The sequence below is a fragment of the Dryobates pubescens genome, chromosome 3 (genome assembly GCF_014839835.1).
Source record: "Dryobates pubescens isolate bDryPub1 chromosome 3, bDryPub1.pri, whole genome shotgun sequence".
In the NCBI taxonomy this organism is placed as follows: Eukaryota; Metazoa; Chordata; class Aves; order Piciformes; family Picidae; genus Dryobates; species Dryobates pubescens.
In genome coordinates, this window is record NC_071614.1 from 45504574 (window position 1) to 45532349 (window position 27776).

General features: G+C 40.9%; 1 protein-coding gene across 2 annotated transcripts in view; it reads left to right on the forward strand.

Annotated features, from left to right (window-relative positions):
• PLCB1 (phospholipase C beta 1) overlaps positions 1-27776 on the forward strand; it is a 449952-nt gene that overhangs the window by 412018 nt on the left and 10158 nt on the right. Inside the window, exon 32 of one of the 2 annotated variants that reach the window (XM_054180087.1) lies at positions 17088-17152. The exons of the other annotated variant lie outside the window; for it this stretch is intronic. Coding sequence (XP_054036062.1) covers positions 17088-17126 — 39 coding nt within the window. The 3' untranslated portion in view covers positions 17127-17152. The remainder of the gene's footprint in view (positions 1-17087; positions 17153-27776) is intronic. 2 annotated transcript variants of the gene reach the window in all.

Sequence of the window (27776 nt, forward strand, 5' to 3'; positions counted from 1 at the left end):
TCAAAGTGACAGAATTTCAAGACACCACTCCTTCCGAGGTAAATCTTTTTTGTTAAGGCGTAAATGTAGAGAAAACAGTAGCTACAAACTCAAAAGTATATTTTCTGTTTGTTTTGCTTTGTAAAGTATTTATGTTGTCTCTCATACGCACCTGGATTGTCCTTCCTAAGCACCTTGGAAATCTTAGAGGAGGAGGGAACTTCTCGGTAAAAATAAACACGTCTGCCTTTGTGGCAAAGGCCATGTGCACAGCAGGGTCAAAGTGTTCCTATATGTGCTCTCCTGTGATTCTGCTGGTAAGATAACCTTGCAGAGCTATGGAGAGAGGAAAAAAAACTTTTGGTCTAGACAAAATTAGGCTCATAAGACATATAAGTTGGAGAGAAATTGTCAGAGTGGTCCCTTCTGCATTTAGCACACTCCAGCCTGATACAGTGTCTACCTTTAAACTGTATTCAGCAGGAGAACTTGAGAATGCTAAATGCTGTACTGCTATATCCTGAGTGTAACTCTTCACATCTTTATTCAATAATGAAATATTTGGTTCACTGATAGAGTTTTATTTTATTCAATATTACTCCCAATTATTCTCATTTACTCTGTTATCTGTAATCACCTCCTTAGTGAGTTATGATACAACTGCTTTTCCCTCTGTGTGGCTTTCTCTTCTCATTTCCCTCCAAATATAGACATTAATAGGTGATGGAAAAATTTCCAACTAGGATCTCCTGCCTTATCCTCAGTCTATAATGTAACATTAGACTTGCTCCTCTACCAGATTTTTGGTTTCTGCTTTCCTTTCTCATAGTGTGGAGGATTTGTGTTTTTAAAAGCATTCTGTTTTCACTTAGATTAATTAACTGAGTTATACATACCAAGCTTCATACACCACGCTAAACTTGCTTGATGGTCTGGCCATGAACTTTTACAAGAGGAGCTGCTGAATGCTGAGGACTTTTAACAATCTGACTTCATTTATAGGTGCCAAGCCCTTGAAAAATCTGTCAAAGCTAAATAGATTGGAAACCATTTCTCAAATGAAGTATTTTCAGAGTTGAAATTCTTATCAACCAGTACTTTGACAGGAAGTAAAGCCAGTCTTTACTAAAGATAGGTACCAGGAAGACATACTCGAAGCTGTGAATTATTTTATCTACACCTGCTTTGCTACCTTTGTACAGCATCTGGTACTAGGCAAGGGCAGAGGCAGAGTGCAGGTCTTAAGTCAGCCTTGGATCTGATTCACTCTAGTAATTACTATGTTTTAAAGCCATGAGCAATGTGGGGAATCTGGCCTTCAATGACCAAATGTCACTTCTACTATTCTTGCATATCTTCAGATTGTAGTTTAGGCAGAAATTATGTTGTCCCACATATCCAGTATGTGAGACTCTGAGAACAGATGGAGGGTTTCTCCATGACTTTCATCTATTTGATTAGAAACCTTACATGACTTTTGTGTATAGAATGTCTTATTTCTTCTTTTCTAGAGTTGACCTATTACCGTCATCATTATTTGTTTACTTGGTGCCAGCGTGAGAGTGTTTGGGTCTTCATTAGTTTTACATATGTAAATCAATACCTTGTAATTACTTTTGAGAGTGACTTTAGGAAATAAGGAAATGACACTCACAGATTCAGATGCCCTGTTTTAGAAATAAGTTGGAAGGCATCATGCTATGGCCCTGTTGGAACAGAGGTATCTGGTATGCAAAATGTACATGCCACATGTGGGCTATCTATGGAACAGCAATATTAAAATTTTAATCAAAGTCTCCATGCATTTCCAAAGTATTAAAGAGCAGATTGTTAGGCGTGTAAGTAGGTCACACGTTTTGTTGAGCGATTGTGCTTTGTCCTTAGCCATCTGGCAACATGAATCAACGTCAGCTGGATGCAAATATAACCCTGCAAAGGTGACCTTGGTAACAGGATTGGTGCACTGAGCAGAGACTACAGGAGAGTTACCTGCAAGCACAGGAATACTTAAGGGAAAAGCTAAAAGTAAGGTTTCTTGACTGTAAGAAATCTTACTGATCACCACTGCCACTTCAGTAATCTGCTGTTTGTCAGTGGCAGCTACATTTAGTTTCAAACAAGGAATTACTGCAATCACTTTAACGTGTGTTTACATTTCAGTGAATGAGAATTCACTGAAATTCAAAGCAGGTATAAATGAGGTGGAAGACACCAAATAAAATGAAAATGGTTCATAATGGTCAATTGCTGCTAAAACAGAAAGTCTAGGTATTATCTGAGAAAGTCTTTTTTTGAGGAAACTTAGTTTTTAAAGCAGTGGTTTTAAAAGTCTCTGAAGCTTAACCCAGAATAGCTCAGTTGCAATGCCACTATCAAGACAAATTTGGCCATGAGTTTTTAATCTGTGGGTCTGAAATCTAAAATGAATAGAAAACTCCAAAAGGAAAACAACATTTAGTAAAACTTCCCTCTGTGTGGCCAACTCAAACCAGTACAGCGTTGTTCATGTATTAAAGGCTTTGCTGGAGTGCACAGTTAACTTTGCATTTTGCTGCCTTACTTTAGGTGTCAGTATTCAAAATTTTTGGCTTAAGCATCTTTCAGATTGGCATGTCTCATGACAGAATTCACTTCTGATGGTTCCCAGTTCTGTTTTGAAACCACTAATCCCACAGAGAAGTTTTGTGGTCTGCTCAAGTTTTCCTAGTTGACTGCATTAACAATGAAGTCAGTTTCCCTTTTACAGAAAACAAAAAAGGGCAAAGGCAGATTTATGGATTTGCAGGTTCTGCACTATCTACAAAATAGATTTAATGTGCCAAACCTACAGCAAAGTTCACTCTTACATTGTCCTGAATGGAACAAACATTTTTCTTCTTAAACAGAGGAAATACTGTGAAGTGTGGAAGCCATAAGGTTTCTTCAGCCTGCGTACCCTGCATTATGACTCATGCAGTTAAAAACACCACTACAGAATAAGAATACAATGCTCTTGTCTGCACACAGGCACGCCAATTTAAAATGTGTGTTTACATACTGTGAACTAATTGTCTTCAAAATTCAGAGGTATTTGGTTTCTTCAGTTAGAGCCAGTACCTGTTGTAGTTTCACGCTTTTTATCATCATTATTACTACCACTGTTGTTATTCTGAATGCTGAAAACACTTTATGGGAATATAGAATCTATTCTTGCATAGTAAATGTATTAAACCACATTTCCATTTCTCTAGTACTAAAGCAAAGAAAAGTTGTGTGAACCTGTTGTAAGAGTGTCAGCATGAGAGTTAGCTATAAGTTTATGCCTCCCTGTAATACAGGATGTCAGAGGTCAGCATTTAGGTGAGGGTGTAAGAAGTTGTGTTACATTCAACTGACTAACCTGCATGTGTTTGAGGATGAGAATTCATCTTCTGAAAGCCAGCTGGCATTACAAAAAGAGAAACAGCAAATGCTGAAGCACAACACGCATTCTGATCGTCTGAAGCTATTAAGGTCCTCTGAGGATCACTTTTTCAACATATGGGAAAAAGTCTGGTTTAGTACCAAAACCATTCAGCTAAACTACCGTGTCTCAGAGAGTTTGCAACTCACAGCCTATGCCCACAATGGATGTGTAAAAAGTACAATCTCTGATTTTGCTTTAAGCTAATTTTCTTTATTTTACATAAGTATTATAAATTGACCTATGACTACAGGCTGCCTTGGGTATATAGAGATTCACAATAGGTGTACAGCATCCCCTTTCAAAGGGGGAAGGGGCTGAAACTAGTCCCCTCAGGCAAGAGTCTGGGGGTGATAAGCTAGAGTCAGAGGTGAAACCAGCAGCCCAGCTGCAGTGCATGTACACTAATGCACGAAGCATGGGTAACAAACAAGAGGAGCTGGAAGCCTTGCTGCAGCAGGTAAGTCATGATGTAGTTGCCATCACAGAAACGTGGTGGGACGACTCACATGACTGGAGTGCTGCAATTGACGGCTACAGGCTCTTCAGGAGAGACAGGCAAGGAAGAAGGGGTGGAGGGGTGGCCCTGTACATCAGGGAGGCTCTAGATGCCATTGAGATGGAGATTAGGGACGATCGGGTTGAGTGCTTGTGGGTAAGAATTAGAGGGAAGACTGGCAGGGCAGGCATCCTGGTTGGAGCATGTTATAGACCACCCAACCAGGAAGAAGATGTTGATGAAGCATTCTATAGGCAGCTTAAGGCTGTCTCAAGATCGCCTGACCTTGTTCTCATGGCTGACTTCAACCTGCCTGATATCTGCTGGGATCTCAACACAGCAGAGAGGAGGCAGTCTAGGAGGTTCTTAGAGTGCATGGAGGATAGCTTCTTAACCCAGGTGTTGCGCAAGCCTACCAGGGGCACGGCTATGCTTGACCTCCTCTTCACCAACAGGGAAGGGCTGGTGGGGATGTGGTGGTCGGAGGCTGTTCAGGGGCCAGTGACCACGAGACAATTGAATTCTCAGTATTCAGTCAAGCTAAGAGGGGCAGCAAGAAGACCTCCACTCTGGACTTCCGGAGGGCAGACTTCAGGTTACTCAAGGAACTAACTCAGAGGGTTCCTTGGGATAAAGCCCTTAAAAATAAAGGGGTCCAGGAGAGCTGGGCCTGCTTCAAGGAAGAACTCTTGAAGGCGCAGGAACAGGCTGTGCCAATGTGCCGGAAGATGAGCCGCCGGGGCAGACGGCCAGCCTGGATGGGTGATGAACTTTTAATAGAGCTAAGGGAAAAAAAGAGGGTGTACCATCTTTGGAAGAAAGGTCAGGCAACCCACAGAATGTTTAAAGATGTTACTAGATCATGTAGGAAGAAAATTAGGGAGGCAAAAGCACATTTGGAGCTTAAACTGGCCTCTGCTGTGAAGGACAACAAAAAGTCCTTCTATAAATATGTGAATAGCAAGAGGAAGGGCAGGGACAACCTCCACTCCTTGGTGGACATGGAGGGAAACGTTGTATCAAAGGATGAGGAAAAGGCAGAGGTACTTAACACCTTCTTTGCCTCAATTTTTACTAGCAGGACAGAATGTCTTCCAGACAGCTGGCCTGCAGAGCTGGCAGAAAGAGCCAGGGAGCTGCATAGTTTCCCTATGTTCTATGAGCAGGTGATTGGAGCTATCCTCAGCCGCTTGGATCCCCACAAGTCCATGGGACCTGATGGGATCCATCCCAGGGTACTAAGAGAGCTGGCAGATGAGCTGGCCAAGCCACTCTCCATGATTTTTCAGCAATCCTGGCTCACTGGAGAGGTCCCAGATGACTGGAAGCTGGCCAACGTGGTGCCCATCCACAAGAAGGGCCGGTTGGATGAGCCAGGGAATTACAGGCCTGTCAGCCTGACCTCAGTGCCAGGCAAGATTATGGAACAGGTAATCTTGAGTGCAGTCACACAGAACTTGGAGGATGGCCAAGGGATCAGGCCCAGCCAGCATGGGTTTAGGAAGGACAGGTCCTGCCTGACCAACCTGATCTCCTTCTATGATCAGGTGACCGCCTGGTGGATGTGGGGAGGCCTGTGGATGTAGTCTACCTGGACTTCAGCAAGGCCTTTGACACCGTCGCCCATGGCAAACTCCTGGCCAAGCTGTCAGCCCATGGCTTGGATGGGAGCACACTGAGCTGGGTTAGGAACTGGCTGGAGGGCCGAGCCCAGAAATCGGTGGTGAATGGTGCCACACCCAGCTGGCAGCCAGTCACTAGTGGTGTCCCCCAGGGATCAGTGCTGGGCCCCATGCTCTTTAACATCTTTATTGATGATCTGGATGAGGGCATTGAGTCCATCATCATTAAATATGCGGACGACGCCAAGCTGAGGGCAGGAGTTGATCTGCTGGAGGGTAGAGAGGCTCTGCAGAGGGACCTCGACAGGCTGGGCAGATGGGCAGAGTCCAAGGGCATGAGACTGAACACATCCAAGTGCCGGGTTCTGCACATTGGCCACAACAACCCCATGCAGAGCTACAGGCTGGGGTCAGAGTGGCTGGAGAGCGGCTAGGTAGAGAGGGACCTGGGGGTGCTGGTTGATGGTAGGCTGAACATGAGCCTGCAGTGTGCCTAGGCAGCGAAGAGGGCCAATGGCATCCTGGCCTGCATCAGGAACAGTGTGGCCAGCAGGAGCAGGGAGGTCATTCTGCCCCTGTACGCTGCACTGGTTAGGCCGCACCTCGAGTCCTGTGTCCAGTTCTGGGCCCCTCAGTTTAGGAAGGAGGTTGACTTGCTGGAACGAGTCCAGAGAAGGGCAACAAAGTTGGTGAGGGGTTTGGAACATAAGCCCTATGAGGAGAGGCTGAGGGAGCAGGGGTTGCTTAGCCTGGAGAAGAGGAGACTCAGGGGTGACCTTATTACTCTCTACAACTACCTGAAGGGAGGTTGTAGACAGACGGATGTTGGTCTCTTCTCCCAGGCAGCCAGTACCAGGACAAGAGGACACAGTCTCAGGCTGCGCCAGGGGAGGTTCAGGCTGGATGTTAGGAAAAAGTTCTATACAGAGAGAGTGATTGCACATTGGAATGGGCTGCCTGGGGAGGTGGTGGAGTCGCCATCATTGGAGGTTTTCAGGAGGAGACTTGACGGGGTGCTTGGTGCCATGGGTTAGTTGTTTGGGTGGTGTTGGATTGGTTGATGGATTGGACGTGATGATCTTGAAGGTCTCTTCCAACCTGGTTTATTCTATGTATTCTATGTATCTTGCAGTGAGATTCTTTTCTCATTATGCCATTTCTTTGTAATACTCTTTCCATAGACTTACTTTCTTTATATGCTTTCTTCCCTCTCTTCTTTCTTCCCTCTCTTTCCTCTTTCTTTTGTGATCACGCTTGTGTAGATGTATTCTCAATCATCTATGAATCTATGAATTTGATGGGTTTAGACAATCCTATTTACAAGCCAATTGAGTCACACTTTTTAATTAAGAAAGTTAATTGGAAAATGTCCTTAGATATTAAGTTCCTCCCTTGACATACTGTAAATAATAAGTTGTACCAGTAAACAAGTTGAAGATAAACAAAGGACTGCTTCAAGTGTTCAAAGAACAGGAACTGTTTAGTCCTCTAAACAACAAAGCACATTTTGGCAACACCTGCATTAACGTTTATATTCATTTTATCATTATTAATTTGATTTTATTCTTCTAGTAAGCACAGATAAAAGAAATGCTATTGCAAATATTTGCTTGCATTCTTATCACCTCCCATTATTTCATCAGTGGTGAGTGCTGTGGAGCAGCCTCAAAACTGACCCCAGCTGAGGCAGCCCCACAGAGCCCTGAGAAAGTTGTCATTTAAACAGCAATACAGTTGCAGCCCTTCTCCTGGCAGAGCTCGAATAGGCCCCAGGCGGGAGGTAATTGCCCACTGTCACTTTGTAATTCCCTTTCCTAAGAGTATAGGTACTGCTGGTTTTGCGGGCTTGCTGAGTGTGTTGGTCTACTCAAATAAATGAGGTTGAAGGGAAGCAAAGCACTGTTGTTGATCAGCCTTCACAGGCAATGTATAGATTCGCATTCTGTCATTGCTTTCAGAACTGTATGCTGAGTCAGCTAAGTAGCCCCCAACTTTCTGTTTTATTTATGGCCCTGCCTGTTAATTCCAGTTGGCAACCGATTAATGCACTTAACTAATTTAGCTACAGCAACTAGCAAGCAGATGCAGAATTTGCTCAATCATACCTGCAAGAATGGCATCATCTTCAGGAGGGAAAAGGAGGATTACTATCTGCTTTATCTACACCAATTTATGTTATCCATAAATTTTAATTGGCATCCTCCTGAAAAAAAATCTGGAGCCTGAGTAAATTTGAAACAGAACAAGAGTACTTTAAGCCACTTGTACTTTTGCATATGTAATGGGACTCCCATCTCTTTGAGAAATGATAGTGTTCATGAATTTGCAAGGCTCAGTGCAGGAGCAGAGACTCTAAAATGCTTGGTTCTGTGTGGGCCTCTCACAGAAAGACAGTCCCTGCCCTAGCTGCTTCCTGAACACAGTTTTCAAACTAATAAATTACGTAATACTTAAATTACAAAAACCAGTTTGAAGTACTTGAGGTTGCTCAGCCTGGTCTAGTGGAAGGTGTCCCTTCCCATGGCAGGGAAGTTGAAACTTGATTATCTTTAAGGTGCCTTCCAACCCAAACCATTCCATGATTCTACTTCCGTTTCTTTAAACCTAGTGTGGTGGGTTGAGGGGCCGATCCTTCCACCACGGGCAAAAATTGAGACTCAGACTAACGGATTGCAAAAGTGGTGGAAAGTTTAAATGGAAAAGCAGTGAAAATTTTACGGAGAACCACAAGCACAGTGACAAAAGAGAGATCCCAAAACATACCCTAAAGTATCTCATCCCCACCTGAGGGTACATGCAAAACCCGCAGGGCGCTTTCTTCCCCCCACCCCCTGCCCCGGCCCCGCCTCCACTGTTAGGCTAATCTCAGCTGGCCAGATCCGAGATTGCCCTTCCCCCTGGCCTTGGGACTAGGCAGGCCCAATAGGCCATGAGATAGCTCCCCCCATTACCAGGTGGCAGTGAGGGAAGAAAGAGGAAGTGTGGTCCCCCCACTGATGGTTTTATAATGGAGCAGGGCATTATGGGATGAAATACATAGTTTCCCGTGTCCACCCACTGGGCTGGATCCCTTGGGACACCACAGGCGTGGCTTGTGTGGTGGCAACAGCAGGCACTCAGCCTGAACCACCACACCTAGTGAATATACATTCAGCATGACTAGTATGCTGTTTTTGTATTGTGATTAATTCCTCCAAACACTTTAAAAATCCAACAACTAAAAAATGCGTAAGGGGCATACTGGGATAGCAGTTTGAATAGGTATTTGTGGAGTGTCAAAGAAAATGCTAGTAACAAAGGTGGACACTTTTAAAAATCCAGGTGCTTCTGACGCTGTAAATCCACAGGCCTGGTTTTTATGTAGCATTAAGATTTGCTGTTGTTTGGTAAAACTCAGTGCAACATTTTAAAACCTAGTAGCAGCCTAGCACCAGTCAGTGCAGTCTGTTTGGCCTGGTGAATAAGAGCTTTTACACTTCTTTCTGGATTGAGAATTTTATCTATTGGCCCACAATCGGCACAGCTTTAGTCTGGAACTTAAAACTACTTTGGAATGATACTGCTCTCAGAAGAGCCTCACTGTAACTTTTGAGAATTCAGAATCCTCCAGAACATTTGCTTATGTTCTCTTTCATAATGCTTACTAGTTTCAGTTTAAACTTAATGGAATATTCCATAATTCAGGACCACTTTAGTATGTTCTTAGCTGTTCCCATGCTCGTGTTCTTTTCTGACATAACTGTGTCCCAAAAGTGAAAGAATTGGACTCTATCTACCGCTACAATCAGCTGAAGTCATTTTTGTATAGACCTGACAACAGAAGTATGGGTGGATAAGGTCAAACCCAGATGCCGCCTGCAGATATCCCTTTGGCACACAACTAGAGTATTATTCTCTTCAAGGCCAGAAAGGCTGGGTGGTCCTCAAATTTACATGCCAAGAAAGAGTTACAGTCTTCTGTGCTCTTTGCTCCGCAGGCTGAACACAAAAACCACAGTTAAGCTGTTCTTCTTTCCATAATGTTGAGAAGGCAAATCTCATTGAATGTCTCCTGGTTTTCCTTCATTACCTCATCTCACTTTGGCCTTTTTGTCATTGCTTAGAGTAGCTGTTTTTATAAACCTTGGAATTAGGTGGTAAGTCTAGATATAGCTCACCAGCTGAGTCAATAACACAAGGGGGTTGTAGCTAATTTTTCAGGGTTATATGATGGTTGGAACAGGAAATCCATGATTTTAATTAGCAATAAATAGGAAGTAGTCTGCTGTGAATTGATCTTAAACAGGTACTCCTGTACTGAGTTAGTTCAAAATAAGTGGGATTTTCCATTGAGCAAATTGATATTAAGGCATTTTGAGTTTATTAGCAGTAGCTGCATTATCTGTCTGAGGCTGATTTTGTTTCTAGAAAACAGTGAAGATGAAAATCTGTTCTTAGAAACAAGAAGCAGTGGGGCAGAAGGGACTTCCCTCTTGTAGTCATTTGATATGACATTTTCTTGATGTTTTGTGTAACAGATTCTTTTATCTAACACTTCATTAGGAAAAGGATTTGGATTTTGACCATTCTTTGGAAATAAATCTCCCTGTGCTGCAGGGAGAGCTGTGCAATCTGCTGTATTTAACATAGAGTGTTAAATTGCCTAAGCTATCTTCCTAGCTCTGTAAGACAAGACTACAGTACTGCTTTCAGATTCTAACAGTATTAAAATTTGAAATAAATAACTTTACATTTCATACAGTTTTGCAGAGCAAAATGAGTTATGGAAAGTTGCAAAGGAAATCAGTTTGTCAGATAAGATGACTAAACCATTTCATTTGTATGAGGCATTGAATCAGAGACATCATTTGCCTGATATTTATCTGGCATTTGCTCATAATCCTTTCAGAGATGTTATTGGTATCACTTTGAATATGTACTGGTGTGATTTGGAATAATGTTTTGGGAAAGAAGAATAATTTTCTGTAATTTGCAGTCTTCCAAATTTGAGTATCATTTATGGAAAAGCAATTTGTGTCTCACCACCAAGATCAGAGGACCTGGTCCTTTAAGGCCACTGAAGGTACTTTGCTTACAAAATCCATGTATTAACACTTTAAAACAATCAAATAATGTGGTACACTTGCTAAACTGGAGCAGCAAGTATATTTCACTGAAAAGATTCTGGGCTTTACTCTCTTTGACCTGTTTACTCTAAGGACAGAGGGAAGACTGAGCCATTGCTGAGTACTGCTGCAGGCTGTGTTCTTACAGAAATAACTTAACTAGGTTAGGTGATGCTTAACTAGGCATCGGACAAGTAGTTCCAGTTTTGGGTACTATATACCTTATTTTAAAATTAATCATTGTGCAGACACAAGGTCATTTTTAAGATGGAGCCAAGATGATTTCTCTTAGTTTCGTGGTTCACCTCAGAGAGCCAAGGTCATTCCCAGTCCTACATACCAATACATATATATCATATATGTATATGTGTGTGTGTGTATAGATAGATATCGATCTTTGTATCACTTGACTTTTGAAGATTGTGTGAGGTTAAGCATTGCTTAACAAGAATTCCTGAAACACTGAATCTGTATCAAAGGAATATGTGATCTAAACAAAGTCTTTCTGAGAGGAAAAGTGTCCTCAGGAACCGCATTTCTTGCATAAAGTCTTTGACAGCTTCATACTCTCCTGTGATACAACAGCTTTTGTGACCGTGGATTTTTTTCTGTATAGGAGCCTTGATACTCAGACAAGGATCCAGCTTTACAGTATTGGGACCATTATAAGACAGCTAAAAAGGCTTTATTACCAAATAACACAAAACTTCTGCCTAGTGAAAATACAATATGCTTCTGTATTTCCTTTCTTCATTTAGCCCACTCCCAATGGTAATTTAAGTCTCTCTGACTCTTTCATTCCCTGCATTTTAGAACTGCTGGTGAACCCCAAGATAATCCCTTTCCAACCTGCCCTTCTGGATTAGTCATAGCAATACTGAGTCCCTTAGCATTCTCTTCACTTCTGTAGTGATTTTGACTTTCAGATGAGTAGTTGATACACAGGACTTGTCTGACTACCTCTCAGACCAAGGAAATTTGCCATATGCTTTCAGGGAGCGAACTTTTCATGCATTCTGACTGATGCCAGTAGCAGAATTCAGGCTGACTTCAGTGGAGCAAGGCTATCCCCAAGATGAACAAGTCTTTGAGGCTCTCAGTTCAAGTCATCCACTGAGACATTCACAGAATCTTGTCAGTCTCATTATTGCGGTGCATTGACTCTTTATGCTTGGCCAGAGGAACATGACCTATGGACTAAAGAGTTCCAGATTGGACAGTTTGTATCTAATATTCATTATATTAATGGATACTTGTGCCCAAGAAATAAATTTCATTCCTTTGATCTTTGTCTAGCTTGCAAGCTAATAAATGTTATTATACTATGGTCAAGAATTTCAGTGATACTCTGCCTGGACCTTTGATTGAATTTTGGGAGTTTTGGAGTTTTTTTGAGCTGGAAAATATGTAGCTTGGGCTTTTGGCATTTATGGAGATGTTGTATAATAGTATCTGGATTTTTACAAAAGATTACCATAAAAGTAATCAATAGGAAGTGGGAATGGAAATGTATTTGCCCAGGAGGAGAACCAGGAGTGTATATGAAGGCTATTCTTGCTGGAGTTGGATTGTGTATGTATATCTGAAGAGTTAAATTGCATGGTGTTGGGTTTTAGTCACATTGTTGTTAAACCAGTGATTGTCACTGTCGTGCAGTAAAATTAATCAGAATTGGTTTTACTGTTTCACTGAATGAGATCGAGGCCAAGACTATTTTATTCCTCCTGCATTTCTTCCTCCATCTGTCTACTTCACGGTCAGTCTCAGATCAATTAATAAGCAAACCTACATGTGCATTGTCTTTGTCATAGGAGTGTTCAGGATTTTTCTGATCTATTTCTGAGAATAGAAGAAGATTTCACAACTTTCAAATTATGAATACAAGTTGCTAACATAAATTGTCTGTTCTCTTTCTGTGTTGCCATGAGCTAGATTTTGTCCTCAATGTCTGTTTGTGCAACCTTGCTGTAAATTGCACCTTTCTGTTGTGTTTTTCCCTTGGTTTTGCCAGTCAGTCTTCTGTTTGTAGACACCTGTGAAAAGAACACTTTTATGTGAAACACATCTAGCACATTGTTTTGAAGACGAACTCTGCAACACACAACACAGCTGGAAACAAGTTTTGAAAAGGAGCCATGGCTTAGTAATTTAGGCCAGTTTCTTCGATAAAGATGAAGAACCGTGCTTGTTCCATTGATTTATTAATGGCCAGTATATACTGTTTTCCAGATGGCTTTTTTTCCCCCCCCTCAGTTTAGTGGCCAGTGAGCACTGCTTGCTTTTTAGTCAGCTACATAGACTTTAATCAGAAGTACATCCCCCTCCAGTGTCACCACAAAAGAAGTATCCTTTAGCTATCTGAACCCTTGGTAAGAGTAATACAGTACAGAAAGAGGAGGAAAAGCTAGGTATTAATGTTTCATTTCCAAAAGTCTTAAGTCACTTGAATTGCACCATTGCATGAAACTTTTCCATTTCCACTCAACCTGCTTTAAAAACAAATCTTTTCTTCTTTCTTTAACATGGTGATTTTGTGGTCTCAGAAAATACTGTATGTGTATGCCAAAGGCAGAGCCAACAGCAACACATATAAGTTGCTGAGTAACTGAGAGAGTTATGAATTATTAAGAGAACTACATGATGTTCAGTGTACAAGCTCTCTTGTATAGGCAGCATTCCCTTTTTCTTCTCCCTGATACAGTACACTTGCCTTCATTGCATTTTTAAAGACTCACAAAAGATAGTGGTGAATATTAATCATATTAACAACATTTGATTAGAGGTGTTAGGTCAGCACAATTTATGGTGATGAATGGTAAGATTCTGTGACACATTTCTTTGCACTAGCAAGAATATAAATCTGGGTTAATTGTGGCAGTAGTTCTTTGGAGTAAGGTCACAATAAATTGGAGAACACAACACAGAAATACAAAATGCAGCTTATTTATGGCCCTTTGCATTAGTGAAGACACATTCAAGATCATCAGATTAACCAGAATATATTCAAATTCAGTATTTTAAAAGCTTGAACTTGCACTGATTGGTTTCTGGACTTTTGGTGTCTGATGTCTCCAGAAAACTGCATTAGGTAGATACTGACTCTGAAGAGCAGATAGTGTCTTAACACTTCCCCTGTCATTTGTGTTCTTCTACACTCTACTTCCTGTCTGTCTTCTGTAAAATGTTGCCCAGTGCTAATGAAAGTAGTAGATAATGGGCTGCTTAGTTATGATTTGGGGAACTATACCTATTTTCTGTGTTATATTATTTCTGCATTAGAGATTTCACAAAAAGTTTCTTAATGTCTGTACATACATACAGAAAGATAGTTCTCACACATGAATCATGAAGCTCCTTGGGGATTTTAAAGACCAGGTGATTATGACAACTATGCTCACAACTATCAGAATAGAAAAGAACTTGAAATTCACTATTTAACCCTAGTATTTCTCTCTGACTTTCTTAAGCCACAAGGCAATGCCTGGAGCTCCAAAACTAGTGAGCACCCCTGTAGTAAATATGTGTGCACAATATATAATATACATCTGCTACACTAGTGCCATTTGGATTGGGTGTATCCTAATGGTGCAAGTGCACAGACTACATTATTACAAACTCAATATCAAGAATACAGGTTTGGAGTGATGTGGACCCTGCTTACAGCTACGTAGTCATACCTTCTAAACTGGTAACTTTATATCTCTGTGGAATTCATGCTATCCAGATATCTCTGTTACTTTCAGTGGACTGTGTTTTGGTAAACAATCAAATGGAAAGTCCTGAGTTTGCTGAAGTAGAGTGGGTGTTTTGTTATCATGTTTGGATGTTGCCTTTTTTGAAATGTTTACTTAATTTTAGCCTGATGTTCATCCTCCAGGTAGGTGAAATCTGCAGATTGGCAAAGGTGCGCTTCCTTTGTACACCCAAATCCCAGCATAAGAGCATGAGCCAATACATACCTGCAGTCACACACAAGCAAAGTAGACACACACTTTCACAACCCAAGAGCTGTCCTTTAACAAGGAAGCTGGCTAAAAATGGTGCCAAAAATGAGGAAACGTAACCACACTGCACAAAGTAAAGAGTTTAGCAAGAGGATGCTCCGTAGTGTTTTCCGAGACCGGTTTTAAGCAAGTTTCTAATCAAATCTTAATCTGCCATCAGTAGTCACAAGCCTCACTGAAGTAAGTAGGCCAACATCCACAGTAACAGAATGTGTGCTGCAGATGTATGTAATTTTGTAAAAATTGCCAATTTTAAGTTAAGCACTTTATCAGATTTGTCTGTCAGTGGGAGCACAAAACCAGTGAGGCATACAGATCAAAGGGACAGAAAAACGAAATGCACCAGAAGTGATAAGGAACTATGCAAAACAAAGTAGCTTTCTTTTTTTCACTTTACATTTCACCTTCTTGCTGCTACATTTTTTCTGCTACAAACTGTCACCTTTTACTTTCTCAGCTAATAGTTTAGATTTATTTTGTATGTCAAAATGGTGGAAGCCACCACACTCACTGGCACCCATTTCCTGGCCATCTTATACCCAACATGTGTCTTATAACACCATTTGTGTCAGTGTTAATGCAGTAGCTTTATAGCCCACTGCTACCAAGATGAGAAAGAGTTCAAGGTGAAAATAAATGAAATGGTTTTGTTCATTTGTTGCAACACAATATGAGAAGGTGGCATAAGTTCCCTCACACAGGATTTCAATCAAAACCAGCCACATTGTTGGCTAATTACATTTTTGCCTGCCATTGTGACTCAATTAGAAGGCTTTTATGGATCTGCATGGAAGTAAAATGAGGACACAGTGCTCAAACGTATTGTTCTGTATCTTTACCCATTACCAAGGAAGTGACTCAATAATTATATTCAGTTTAAGAAAATGCTGTGAGAGGAAATGTTTTGAAATAAAGTATTACTTCAGTTATTAAGGTATTTAATCCTTAAATATTAAATGAGAAACTTTGTTTTGTGCTATCATCTATTTCTATTTCTTTTTAAAGGTTTCAATTTTCAGTTCCATTTGTAACAAACCTGACAGCTAAGGCAAAATACAGCTTACCCCAGTGAACCTGCCATTATGCCATGGCTGACTCACAGCTAATATCACCATGTTACATTAGGTGCCATTACAGCCCTGACTCCCAAACAACATAAATTAAATCCTGTCATGAATACTTGATAGAGTGTAAAATAAATGATGTGGGAAGTGTCAAGGTTTTAGTGGCACCAACTGTACCATAAAAGAGCTGTGATTCAACTTCTCCAAACAGAACCAAGTTCAGCAATATACTCCTGCAATTATTATCTATACAAAGCAGTAAACCAGTTAATCCTGAAATAACACTTATTTTACAGTAAAACAAGACAATTACCACAATAATTTAACACAACAGTGAATGAAACATGCTGCAGCCACTTGAAAATGGCATGGCAAATGCACGTAGCAAGAACCAAAAAGTCACCCTTTTTTTTCAGTTCTTGGCTATAATTTCATAGCCATCTTCTAGTAACTGCACAAAGCCAAACCTCTGTGTCTTTCTGGTTGCTGATAGATTGCCTCCAGGACTTCTCTAATGTAAAACTTAGACCTCTCTAAGAAAGAGAGTTTTAAGTCAGAGCACTCAGAGCGGTAGCGTGTGATGAACCACAGCTATCCCAGAGAGTCAGCTCGGAGTAGCACATACCTGCATGCAGGACATCAGGGTCTTCTAAGTAGATGGGATAATCTGACAATCCTGCTGTTCTTTTGACCTATCAAAGAGGAAATATCAGCAATATTGATAAACCAACTCAGGATGAAGGCAAATGAACAGTAGTTACACTTCCAACAGCAGCATGTCCCCACACCTTGTCCTGCTCAGGCACTCATACAAGACTGACTCAAAAGAAAAAGGCTATTTGGTGAAGTAGCAGCACCACTCTTGTAAACACTTGATGATGTTCTTGAAGGTTTTCCACCCAAACTGCACTGAATTCCTGGGATTAGGCATGATTGCTATCTAAGGCCTTCCTGCTGCGATGGCCAGAGATACTTCTGCAAGCACGTAATTCAGGTGGCATGTCCAGTGCTCATTTTTCCCTTCAGAGACAGGTTTCTTTCCCACTCCCAGAAAAAAAGTGACTTCTTGTAAAGTGCATAAGCTGCAACTTCAACTAAACCTGGATCTCCCACGTAAGACAGTTGAAATAATGTCCTTTCTTAGTATGGAGTGACAAGCTGTGATAAATAGACTGGTTTCTCTGACTAACATGTACCTAGTCAAATATTAATGAGCCAGCACACAGAAGCATGAAATAATCTTTTAGTTTTTATATTAAGTGCATAGATTAAAGAGATGTTATTTTACTGTAATGCACAGAATTATGTCATTTCAGCTTAGAGTAACTGTTAATCACATCAAATTGAAATGATCCTTGGTTTTGTTTTAAAGAGCATAGAAGAACAAGAAGTAGAGGAAAAGCAGAAGTAGAAATGGAGTATGAGACTATAGTGAAAGTGAGTGAAACATTCCCCTTTTTATCTAGTAATGCTAATGTCGTTTTCATTTTACATGTCAAAACTAAGTCAGGAGCATCCACAATCTACTGCCTGGTGGTTCTTCTGAAAACTTGGAGTAATTACAGCTCTGATATTTATCTGCTAGCATAACATATGCTGCTACTGACCATTACATCCCTTTTATACTGTGAAAGCGATTTGTGGCTTCTCCAAATCATACCTCACCCCATTGTCTCCCTGCCTGTTTTATTTATTGCTACCTTTGCCTCACCTCAGTGCAGTGGTCAGGGGCTGTGTGTAAAAGCATGATTGTACAAGCTTTCTTTCCACAGCCCTTTGGGTCATCAGAATATCCTCTCTTCTCTGCTGACAGTAGCTGCAGTACTCTCAGATCAGAAAACCAGGCACTATGAAATGTCTCTCAAAGAGGTAAAGAAGATTGATTGGGGGGGTGATGCAAGGGTAGGAATTTAGAGAATCTGAATGTAGAGTATGAGATGGGGAAGGGTATAAGGGTATTGAAGGTAGGAATTATAGCTACTCCTGAAGTTTACCAAGCAGATAAATTAAGGATTTGTCATCTGGGACACCAGAGTATGGGATAAAGAAAGGATTAACCAGGGTATCAGAGCAGGAGGAAAAACTGGGGGACAAAGAGAAAGAATTTATTAATATGAATCAATAAAACAGGATTAGTGAAGCTGAAAGAGGAAGATTTAGAGGTGAGGGAGTGAGTTTTGCAGAGAGGAAGGAAGGAGGAGGAGGAAAGAAACAGAAGACAACTGAGGCATGGCAGGCAGCCTGGAAGAAAGATGAAAGTAGACTGAAGTAAAAGAGGTTTTTTTCATTGCTTTATGGAAAAGCTGACGATTAGAACATGCTAATGAAGTACTGTTTTGGGGGTAACTGCTGTCAAGAGATACAATTATGTATAAGCAAACTTCTTGAAACCTCTATAAATGCAGTTATGCTAGGAGGACTCAAGCTTTCCCTGTCAAGGGGTAGCAGTAAGCCATACCTTTGCCACTGAATCAGTGACGCCTGCTTGCTTTTTATTTTTATTTAATATTGCACCTTCTACTGGTTTCTTTTGGATTGCTCTGACATGCTTTAGTTGTCTTTGAGGAGAGACGTTCCACGGCTTCTCAGGAAGGACTGTATTTGATAACAAAACCTGCCTTTCTGCTGCAGTTACCTGGATGCAAAGGATTTTGGTTGGTTGCCAGGCAGGCAGTGTTTGCTTTTCAGTGGCCTCAGACTCAACTCACTCATGTATGCAGGAGTAAAGGGAGCTTTCTCAAGGGAGCTGCAGCTCCTCCCTTCTATGGAACATCCTTTGTAGCTTTTCACCATCCCACACAAGGTCTTAACAGTAGTTCTGTAATTTGTAGTGCTTCCTAGTGACAACCAAGGCTCCGTCTGGAACTACCTCTCTGCCAGTCTGTGTGAAGTCAGTACCAGTGTTCAGCAGTGAAGGCACAGGTTTGCCATGAGCACTGTTCTACTCCCTAGCCAGCATCAGTGTGGTGGTTCCTTGTGTTTTGCCCCCAGGGGTGTTTTAGGATTTTTTGTTGGGTTTTTTTTAAATCCTTATCGTGTGTATGTGTATGGATGGATGTGTACTGGCGAGAAAGAGGGAACCAACTCTCTATGTCTGATCGATGCCTTGCACAACACCAAATGACTTTTATACTTTAATGAAAGGCAAATGCTAAGTAAGCTTACTGCTTTATAAAATGTGACTATAACTTGATTTTACAGACATTTTTACTGTGGATCACCTGTCTCTGCCCACATGGGCACCAGCATATTCTTCATATATCAATACATATCACTATATGCTTATCGCTTTTTTAAAGGTTTTTGTTTTAACAAAATAAGTGATCATTTTTTCAAACACTTGTTAAAAATAACATAATTTTATATATATATATATATATGTATAGTTTAGTTCTCTGATGTGGTAAGGTTAAAGATTCAAACTGCTAGGTGGGGTCCTGATTTTGTGAATGTTGTTTTCCTCTTGGAAACTGTCAAGGCAACTAAAAGGGCATGTTTCCGTAGAAGAAAGCAGAGCCTATAATGAATATGTTGGCACCTTGACAGTATTCAAGAGTGACTTACTGAAGATGGCAAAATGAAATTGGCAATTGCTCACTAGGGAGCTGGGATTTCTTTGTTGTTTCTGTTTAAGTGTCACAAGAATATTGATTTCTGTTCCTGAGGGATGTTTTGTCTTCCTTTCCTGAAGAGCAGGAAGATAGGAGCAGAGTGGAGCTGAGCTGCCTTGAAGCAACTCAGTGAACACTGAAAAGGCAGAAGTACTTGTTTTAACTCTTTTCTCATCATACATCATATACATTTTAAACAATATGAAGTCTACTTCATACCACCTACCTTGGTCAAATTAGGATATCTTGGGAGGATGGTGGGAACATAAGCAAATCCAATTGCTCTTGCACAGTTAGAAGGACATCATACCCCAGAGAACAACCTCCTGTGGCATCATGTCACCACTTAGGACACCACTGGAGTCATTCTTCCCTTTGCTTTGTCCTGCTCTCAGGACTTCAGCCTCATACACTCTGTAAAGGAAATGGTATAGTTATACATTGTGGAATTACCATTCAGTGTACATTATCTGTGGGTAGGCTGAGCACTGAATACACAGAAAGCTCCAAACTGGGACGAAGGAATCCATCACCCTAAGGTTTACCTTGCTCCAAAGCAAGTATGAGAATGATGGGAGGAAACCTTCTTTTTCTGATGCTCTTTTCTATTCTCACCACTGCATCCACAGGAGAAAGCACTTTGAATGCCTTGAAGTACCTGGATAGGAGGAGGGAGGCTGTGCAGAAGGAAAGAATCAATTTTTCCTGCAGGCCAAAAATTCGTGTCTCTGCTCTTGCTCCTAAGTAAGACACCACTGGCTTTGGGTTGATAAAAACCTCTAATGACGTTAGAGAATATTTTTATGCAGGGAATGCTTATAATCCTTCTAAGCCATGATAATAGCTGTCTGCAAATACAGAGCATTTACTCCAGTTTACAACTTTATTCAGCATCTATCTGAATCCATCGGTGACCAAATATAAGTAATCTGTAAGGGAAATGTCATTTAGTTAACAGTTATGTTTGTCAACAGCAGAAACCTAAGGTAACATTTTTGAGGCAGAAAAAGAATGTAGATGTGCAAGTCTGGTCTGAACATACAGCTTTTCTTATTCCATGCAAAATGTCTTTTCCACCAGGACATTTTGGTCAGGTAGGGATGGCTCATGAGACCTCTAAAATGTAGGACATAAAAGCTTTTCTCATCCTGTAAGCCATGTTTCAAATGAACACTTAAGTGCACAACAGAGTTTTTCAGTGGGGCTTCAACCAAATGTAGGTGGTGTCCAGAATCAAGATGGCAGTTTTTCTGATGCTGGATTTTTGTAAGCCTTTTGACAGCTGTTATACACAACCAGAATTCTTAAGAGTGCAATGTCAGCCTCTGTGTTTAATTACTGTATGGCCCTCGGGAATGATATTGCATGTGGTAGCTCACATTCTGACGGCTTTATTTTCACAAAGTAGGTGTTAAAGCCTGAATAAAACATACACTGTGGTGCTCAGGCATAGGGCAAATTATTTCATAACCTGCTGCTATTGAAGGTTGCTATTTCTAGAAACTTAGTGTGTATAATAGCTTATCTGTGGTCTTTGTTGAGATTATTTATATTTGTACATTTAGAAATGCCTGTCCGTGGATTAGTTTTAGTCTACAGGGCCTTATATAGGTCAGTGAGATCTCAGTGTAGTGCATCTGCTTTTCAAATGCTCCTTTCTGCTGAAGATTCTGTAGGTTCAGTTTTCAAAGCAGAGATTGGGTTTCAGGAATAAGTGTATTCCCAACATGACTGATGGCCTTGGCAGCAATTAAATTCTTCCCTGTTCTTTTAATAATACACCTTATATCACATAGCTCAGATGCTGCCAAAGTTGAGATGTGATAGATATACAAGTCTTTAATGCTGAGTAACATGGAGATTGTAGAAGCTCCTGGGAATGATAACTCACTGTCAGTCTTTTTCTCAAGAAATCATTGTCATTCTGAGCAGGGGCTCGCTCACACTCTCCATGGCACAATGTAATAAATTCTGCAGTAACTTGTCCTCAGTTCGTTGTCAGTGTTAATATCTTCTCCATTCCATTTCGTATTCATGCAGACACAACTGGTGAGTCCCACTTAAAAATATCAATTGGTTGAAAATTAATTAACTGTTTTAAATTATTACTTAGCGGTTTTACTTTTTGAAGTGATTTTGTTAAGACAAGGGTTAATTTCTTGTCATATCAGCTGCCCTTTAGTGATTACAACTCACTCTTAGGCAGATTTAGTTCAGTGACATAAACCATGTTTGAGGATTTTGCATGGGCCAAGATCCTCTGTACTGGCTGCTGCAGGAAATGATAGAGTGTGGAAAAATTAGTAAGTCTGGTCACAGGTCCAGATTTTTTATGTGCAGTAAGTGTCTGGTTTCCCATCCAATCACCTGTAAAGTGGAGGGTACATACTGTAAATATGGAAGATACCTGCTAAGCATTCACAAGCACACAGACATGTCATAAGACTGGCTCAGTTTCACCCTCCCACCCCCCCTATAACAATATATTAATAGGAGCACTTTTTTAATAAACATGTGTAAAGTAGCGGATTTTCGTGTCTTTGCTGAGAGTCACATATGGAGTGCAGGATACCGGTATCAGGAAATCTCACAGTGGCTGGGCTGGACATTATAAGGGGATCTCCTGTATAGCTGTATTACACCCAGAAAGTTGGCTGTCCAGTGCTCTGCCTTTCCTTATTTAAAAGTACAGTTAAGTGTAGGATCCAGGAGACAGTAAGGTGGACAAGCTCAGTAACTGTTAGTGTAGAATGCAGGGAAGACTGAATACATAGAATACATAGAATAAACCAGGTTGGAAGAGACCTTCAAGATCATCGCGTCCAACCCATCAACCAATCCAACACCACCCAAACAACTAACCCATGGCACCAAGCACCCCATCAAGTCTTCTCCTGAAAACCTCCAGTGATGGCGACTCCACCACCTCCCCAGGCAGCCCATTCCAATGGGCAATCACTCTTTCTGTATAGAACTTTTTCCTAACATCCAGCCTAAACCTCCCCTGATGCAGCCTGAGACTGTGTCCTCTTGTTCTGGTACTGGTTGCCTGGGAGTAGAGACCAACCTCCGCCTCACTACAACCCCCCTTCAGGTAGTTGTAGAGAGCAATAAGGTCACCCCTGAGTCTCCTCTTCTCCAGGCTAAGCAACCCCAGCTCCCTCAGCCCCTCCTCGTAGGGCTTGTGTTCCAAACCCCACACCAACTTTGTTGCTCTTCTCTGGACTCGTTCCAGCAAGTCAACATCCTTCCTAAACTGAGGGGCCCAGAACTGGACACAGACTGGCAGCAAACTGCTGTAGTTTGACTCTAAAGCAGCATCCCTCTCAGGTATGAGTACCTCTGTCAGGTATGCTTTTCATCAAACAATATTTCAGATGCTTTTTTTCTTATTTCTATGGCCAGAAGACACCACTCCCAAGGCCTGTTAAAATATGCTGACTTATATCTCTGACTCCTTATTCAGGCTGCAGACACAGAGGGTTTGGGGTAAAGCACTTGTCATTTAATGGCTGCACTTACAAAAAGAATCCCACTTCCCCTCCTCGGTGCCACTGAGGACAGAGGCTGCAGTCAGTAGCTGTGACTGATGTGGCAGTCTGCGCCAGGTACCTCTGACAGATGCCAGCATGAACCAGCTGTAATGGTACAAATGCCACATTGTAATTTCAGTGGATCAGTGAAGCAAAATTTGACCAGACAAAATAAATCAGTTGTCCTAAGATGTGTTCTGCAAAGACTGTAATGCTTCAAAGAGTGAGTTGAAGCCACCTTCAACTGTAACAGCAAGAAAGAGAGGCACTAGGAATGGTGTCTTCTCCTAATACATAGACCAGATGCACCCAGCCTCTTACTTCTGAAAGTGTAACTAAAGTATTTAAATTTCCCATTCACACTTACCTTGCATCTGTCAATGATCCTGTGGCCATATCTTCTTAATCAGGCATCCTTTAGATTATAGATGTTGCTGTCCTTCCTTTGCATTAATCATAAGTTCTGATCAGCTTTGAAACCAGTCATACTGTACTGTCAGAAATGGAATGCACTGAAAATGCAACACTGCAAATTAAACATGTGGGTAACGGCTTGTGGCTTTGGCAGTCTCTGTTAACATGTGATGAGACAGAACAGTAAACCGAGAAGGAGTTCTCCTGTGAATTCAGTGCTCCGATTATCTCTTCTCCTTTATCCGAAGGGCTGTCTTGTTAGCCAAGACAGCTTGGTGCTTTGGCTTAATTTCCCTTGCATAATTTTAAATACAGATCGTGCTGCAATTAATGGATAGCCTAAAGACTTATTATTTCAAACTAATTGATATGTAAGAAAGTTTAAATAACATAAGTGCTACGAATTTTTTAGGAGTAACTTCTGTAACTGGCTCAGAATAATCTTTTTACTGTTATATGGAGTAGCAGATGACTTAATTATTCACTCACCATCACTGTCCATAGTTCTGTAATTCTAAATACATTTCCATGAGATGGGAAAAAGATGACATTTTACAGACCTCTTCTAAAAGGCTTTTTGGCATGTTAATAATCTTGTTCATTTCTGACACTTCTCTACCATCATTCGGAATACTCCCAGAATTCAAGATAAAATGCTGTTATCCTCCACAAAATTGTGTACTCTACATATACATTAAATAGAGCTTTAAACCAAGCAGCCAATGCTTTTAAAGTATTCTTTTGCATCCTTAAATAACTTGATCATTTATGAAAGGCCTTTGTTTATCCAGTGCCAAATAAACTTATCTTCAGCTAGATTGTGCTCAGAATTGACATCAGAGATTATGCTGTAAAGCTGTTAGATCTCTCAAGAAGTTTGTAATGCTTTAGGAAGATGTCAAGTACTGAAGTAATAATAAAATGCTGATAGAGCATTAAAAATATAAGTTCTTGTATTGGAAAGAGATTTTGTTCTACTGCCAATTTGGTTTTTTCCTTAAACAAGGTTTTGCATGGTACAACAATTTTCCAAGATAGAAGCTATGAATAGTGACACACAAAAATTAAATCAGATAAAAATCAAATTTGAGCTCTAAGGAGATCATGTTATTTATCTTGATGGTATGCCTCTCAGTGGGAAAAACAGCAGAAGTACCATGAAGAAGTGAAATACCATGAGATTCATCTCAGTTCAGGCCTGCCCCTCTGGTGAACTAAATTTCAGTGATCTGTGTTAACATCAGAAGGAGAGAAGCCAAAGACCAAATCTATCACACACTAATGTTAGTAATAGCTCACCCTTCGTGTAGAAAGTTTAAGATCTGGATGAGACTCCCGCATGACCTCTGCATGCTGTGGCCTAGTGAGATTGGTAAGGAAGGGAGGTACCACTGGAACTGATTCTTTGAGTAGTTTTAATTTGTAGTATCTGATATTTTCCTGTATCTGCTGACATTTAGGGAATTTGCATATCACCTTTTCTGGCAACAGGAAAGTCTGACTACAAAACTTACTGTGCTATTAGCAATATCATTAAGAGATCTGTTCAAGAGGACTTTAAGATATCCAGCAGCACAGCAAGAAGAAAAGCATGCCGTAGTGCAAACCTAAACACACAAGCACTATGACTCATGTGTTTTCTTTCACTGTAGCTCACAAAACATATTCCACCACACTTGAGCCGACTTTAGGATGTGTGCTGGCTGATTGGGCTGCATCATTGCCAGGCTGGTAGTCTTTCACTCATAATAAGCCCTAAGAGGGCAAAACTCTTTCAGTGGTTTCCTCTTCTCATGGACTTCAGATGCCCAACAGAAACCCAGATCAGGTTGTATGCAGAGAGAGTGAAAAGTGGTCAGGTCTGGACAAGAGAATAGCATCTGACCTTCTCTGTGGGACTTTGTTATCTCCACCTGTCAGTTGAAGCAGGCTTTGATTTTAAGCAGCAACCTAGTCCTGTTTCCTACACTCATCCACACTTTCCAGTTTCATTCAATTGCTAAGACAGGATAGCTGAAAATCCTGAACCTCTGAAACATGGCTTTTGCCCTTCTCCTTTGTGAGTGAGATGACCTTTTGTCATCTGCTGAGGAAGCAGTATGTGCTTCATGCTGGTTTGTGCCAGTGGTTCCTTCATTTCACCTTGTGCATGTACTTACATGGTTGCTGCTACTGTAGATTTAAAATCCATCAAAGTCAATCACTGTCTTCTTGTAGACTTAAGTGGACTTTGGGTACCTTTAATAGTCAAGAGTTCAAGCTCCTCTGTGTGGCAGTGGGTCAGGCTTTGACTTGTTTATCTAACCTCATGGAGTTAACTTATGTCACTTTTTTCCTGGTGGGGTGCTTACTGAACATCATTGAAACAAGTTTCCTGCACAGTTCATTTAACCTTGATGGGCAATTAGAGAGTTGCCCAAGTTTGCAAGAGTCAATGTTAATGCAGCCTTTGGAAAAAATGTTTAAATAAGAACCAACTGAACTGAAATATTAATCCCTTGAACTTAGTCATAAGGATGGCTCCATTAACCTCCCACTGCACAGTACTACTTAATCCAGTAACAGCAGTACAGACAAGAGGAGGTTTTTCCCTTTTAAGTTCATCGTAGTATCAGGAAATGAAAACTTTCAGGCTGTTTTTAATTAGGTTGAAGCTCTGGGCAGTGCCATACTTGCATTACGCTATGAAGTCTGTAAGAGTTGCAGTTGAAATTCCACACAAATTTTGCTTCTCAAGTCAAGTGCATTGTGTAATGCAGCACAAAACAAGATGTGGTGGATGTACAGATGAAACAATGGTCGAAGTGGAGAAAAGTGAGGATAATAGTAGCACAGAGCACAGACCAGCCACAAGCAGTGTCAGACACTGTAGCCTTAGTAACAGTGCTACATTTGCACTTGATGCTCATTATATAATCATGATAGTATGCATCACTATATAACTTTGAATTGAGTCCCAGATTCTTGTCATAGTTAAACTCAGCCTCAAAACTTCCCTGATACTTGGAAGTGAAAAGGCCAAGATACTGAAGCATCGTTTCTGGAAGATGGAAAATAGGGAACAGTAGTTCTGTCTCTGCTGTTAGACTTCTGCCAGGTTCTGAATGGATTTTTTTCATTAGCTTGTTATGTTTGAAAAGAATGGGTCAGTCTCTAAATTGGCTCATCCTTTAGGGAGAGTTAATGCACATCTCTGCTAATAGCAGAGTGGAAGCTAGATTCATGTTGTTAATGAGTTAGGAAATATTTTGGAATAGCCTTTGTTGTGACAAGGCATTACAAAACTTCAACTGCTTGAAAAGATTTTAAAAGAAATTTCTACAGCTTTGATCTTTATTCCAAGTGTGCTTGCTTTCTAGTCTAAAAGTGTTCATTTTTAACAGGATATTAACAGAAGGAATACCTGCTCAGTAATTTTCCAAGCAGACTTTTCAGTGAGGCTCCATCCTGCAGAGACTTTCTGATGTGAAGAGGTATAGTCAGTGCAAGGTAAACTTCAAAGTGCAGCATAAGACTTCATCAGTGTGATTATGTTTTGAACTTCTGATGGCTTATTTCTAAACCTCTGTGCAGTTCTCTGACAATTATCAATGACAGGGAAATTACAGTGAGCATGTACCTTAAGAAACATGCCACCTCAAGACACACAGACCTCAGTGTATATTAGGAGATCTTACTACTCAAAACAGGCTTGAGCGTCTGGGCTGAGTAGGAAGGGTAGAGCAGTGAAAGGAAGAGTCAGACTTAATTACAGGATAACTCTGCTCCTTTTCCATTAAATAGCAACCCAATGCCACTAGAGAGAGAGAGAGAAATAGATTATTTATTTCATTTTCATTGTCATATTTGAGAAGAAATCTGTGTTTGGAAGGAATTTTCTGCAATAGTGATGGGACCTGTTAGAGATGCCCTGCCAAGAGTCAGGTACGGGCAACTCTAATTATCTAATTACAGGATGAAAGCTGCTTTGTTAAACCATACTTGGAGTTCAGTTTAGGTGATTTTCACCACTTTTTGGTCAGATATGTACCTCACCAGCTCCTGAGCCCTTGTGCAGGAGGCCTTAAGTACCCAAAGCATTCTCTTCTTGTCTCTCCTCTTTCAAAATTAGCCAGAATCTCACACTTCACAGGACAGCACCACTTGTAAGCAAAACAGATTGTACATAAAGTGACCCCACAGATTCCAGGGTCCCCCAGGAGACACCCTAGTCAGCTGCTGTGCTGCTGCATAGTTCTGAGCCCTGCATTCTCTAATCCACCCGGGATTTGAAATATTTCTGGAATGTATTGTTGCTGTTACAACCTCATGATGTCTTTTAAATGGAGTTTCCAAGGGACTAGTATGGCCTCATGAGCTAAGACTTAACAATACTGCTACTCTTCTGAACCCTGTGCTGTTGGACAGTCATCTGCCAGTTTACAAGGTACCTTGGAGGCATTGTGAAAGTGGAAGAAAGAATCACTTGTTAGAAGGCACTGGATGCACTGATTTTTGTTTGTT